Genomic DNA, 702 nt, shown 5'->3' with positions numbered 1-702 from the left:
CGCCTCCACGGCCCGCGCTCGTACTGGAGCGAAGAGCGGCCTCTGGAAGGAGGGGAAGGGACGTGGGGGCGGCCACGGCAGGTGAGGGTGGGCGAAGCCCTGGGAAGCGGCTGGGTGTGCGGTATGCGGGGTTGTAGGTGTGTGTATGGCGCGTGGCTGCTTTGGTTGGTGTGACTTTGTGAGTATGTTCTGAGTGGGCCGGTCCATGTGACCACTCACGTGATCACGTGCCCTTGTGAGTGTGTGTCTGGGGCCGAGTGTGGGCTGTGGGGTGGTCGGTGTGCTTGCGACCCTGCCTTTGTGTGGCTGTCACCGGTGGGACTGGCAGGGAGCTGTGTATGAGTCTCCAGCGGGAGGTGGGGGCGGCAGAGGGCTTAACCGGGGCATCCTCCTGTAAACCCATCCTCGGGCTACACGACTGCAGCCCAGGGACATTTTTTTTTTTTTCTCAGCAAACTTTTAAGAACTCTGAGCAGAGGTCAGTAATTTTGGAGACAGCACCTCGGCCTGAAAGTGACAGATGTCTTTGTTGTTGCTGAGTGTGGGCCAGGCGTGAGGTTTGTGAACGGGGAATGAGGAACAGAGCGGGACCGGAGTGTCTCATTTTTCCTCTTCTCGTTTTCCTGGGGAGTTATAAGTTAGACATTTATGCTGCTTCCTTTGTCTCCACCTACACTGGTTCAGCTCCTTTTGGCACAAAGA

The 702-nt window shown here is 57.4% G+C and overlaps 1 protein-coding gene across 1 annotated transcript in view; it reads left to right on the top strand.

The window, feature by feature from the left end:
* Window positions 1-6: 6 nt before the first annotated feature.
* The window catches only part of SPG21 (spastic paraplegia 21 (autosomal recessive, Mast syndrome)), a gene marked incomplete at its 5' end in the record, with an annotated part of 31,947 nt that continues 31,251 nt past the window's right edge, over window positions 7-702 (top strand). Inside the window, one exon of the mRNA XM_011968069.1 lies at window positions 7-81. Within this exon, the coding sequence (XP_011823459.1) occupies window positions 7-81 (75 nt within the window). The remainder of the gene's footprint in view (window positions 82-702) is intronic.

Source organism: Mandrillus leucophaeus, unplaced genomic scaffold, assembly GCF_000951045.1.
Source record: "Mandrillus leucophaeus isolate KB7577 unplaced genomic scaffold, Mleu.le_1.0 Scaffold12, whole genome shotgun sequence".
In the NCBI taxonomy this organism is placed as follows: domain Eukaryota; kingdom Metazoa; phylum Chordata; class Mammalia; order Primates; family Cercopithecidae; genus Mandrillus; species Mandrillus leucophaeus.
This window is presented reverse-complemented; position numbering and strand designations above follow the sequence as displayed.